The sequence below is a fragment of the Penaeus monodon genome, chromosome 27 (genome assembly GCF_015228065.2).
Source record: "Penaeus monodon isolate SGIC_2016 chromosome 27, NSTDA_Pmon_1, whole genome shotgun sequence".
Taxonomy (NCBI): domain Eukaryota; kingdom Metazoa; phylum Arthropoda; class Malacostraca; order Decapoda; family Penaeidae; genus Penaeus; species Penaeus monodon.
In genome coordinates, this window is record NC_051412.1 from 18,738,286 (window position 1) to 18,739,223 (window position 938).

General features: G+C 43.8%; 1 protein-coding gene across 1 annotated transcript in view; it reads left to right on the forward strand.

The window, feature by feature from the left end:
• The window catches only part of LOC119590443, a 4,817-nt gene that overhangs the window by 356 nt on the left and 3,523 nt on the right, over positions 1-938 (forward strand). Inside the window, 1 exon segment of the mRNA XM_037939104.1 lies at positions 187-795. Coding sequence (XP_037795032.1) covers positions 187-795 — 609 coding nt within the window.

The following is a 938-nucleotide window of genomic DNA, read 5'->3' on the forward strand; positions in this document are numbered from 1 at the left end:
GATCCTATCAAATATTAATTGATTAGCGCCTATGAATATGTATTACTGATATAAGTTGTCTATAAGTGATTAATGATTGATAAAATCGTGGATAATTCACAGAACAGCAATCATCATTTATTCTTCGAAAACATTTTCCCCTTTTCTTCAAGCAGTTCAAATAATGATATAATGACTATATTTCAGGCAATCACGCTGGTGTGTTTGGCAGTGGCCGAGGTAACACACGCCGATCCCGAACCACACAAGTACCACCCATACTCATACCACCACTACCCTAGCTACCACTATTATCCTCACAACCTTCATGTCAAACCACTGGAGGGCGATGGAGTGGCCACACATCCAGGTGGCGGCACCTCCTTCTTGGCTACTCAAGTTCACGGCTTCACTAAACACTCCGCTGACCCCATGCCGGAATCTAACCCTGAACCAGAAGCTGACCCTAATTCCGACAATACTTATAGTTACCAGGTAGTCCACCATGGCCACCCCCACTATGGGTACCACAATGGCTATCGCTACCCTTACAATGCCTATCGCTACAACCACTACTATGGTTATCCTCACAGATACCACAACCACCACAAGAGATCAGTCGAATCTGAACCCGAACTTGAACCTCGTTACACCTATCACGGACGCCCTCATTACTATAACATACTATCACGGCTATCCCCACTACTATCCTTACTACGCCGGTTACCAATATCGCTACAGGGGGTAAGGGAGAGGTCAGGCATGGATTGCAGCAGGCCTTGTGTGATGGTCCTTTACCATATGTCTGATAGTCTGGTTTGCTCACGCCATTTTTTCAGGCACAACCAGTATGGTTATCACTGTTGAAACAGGAAATTGATTATTAAAACAATAAAGAATATATTCAATATTGGGAAATTGCCTCACCCTTTCATAGCATTTTAGGTTATTGTGGACAG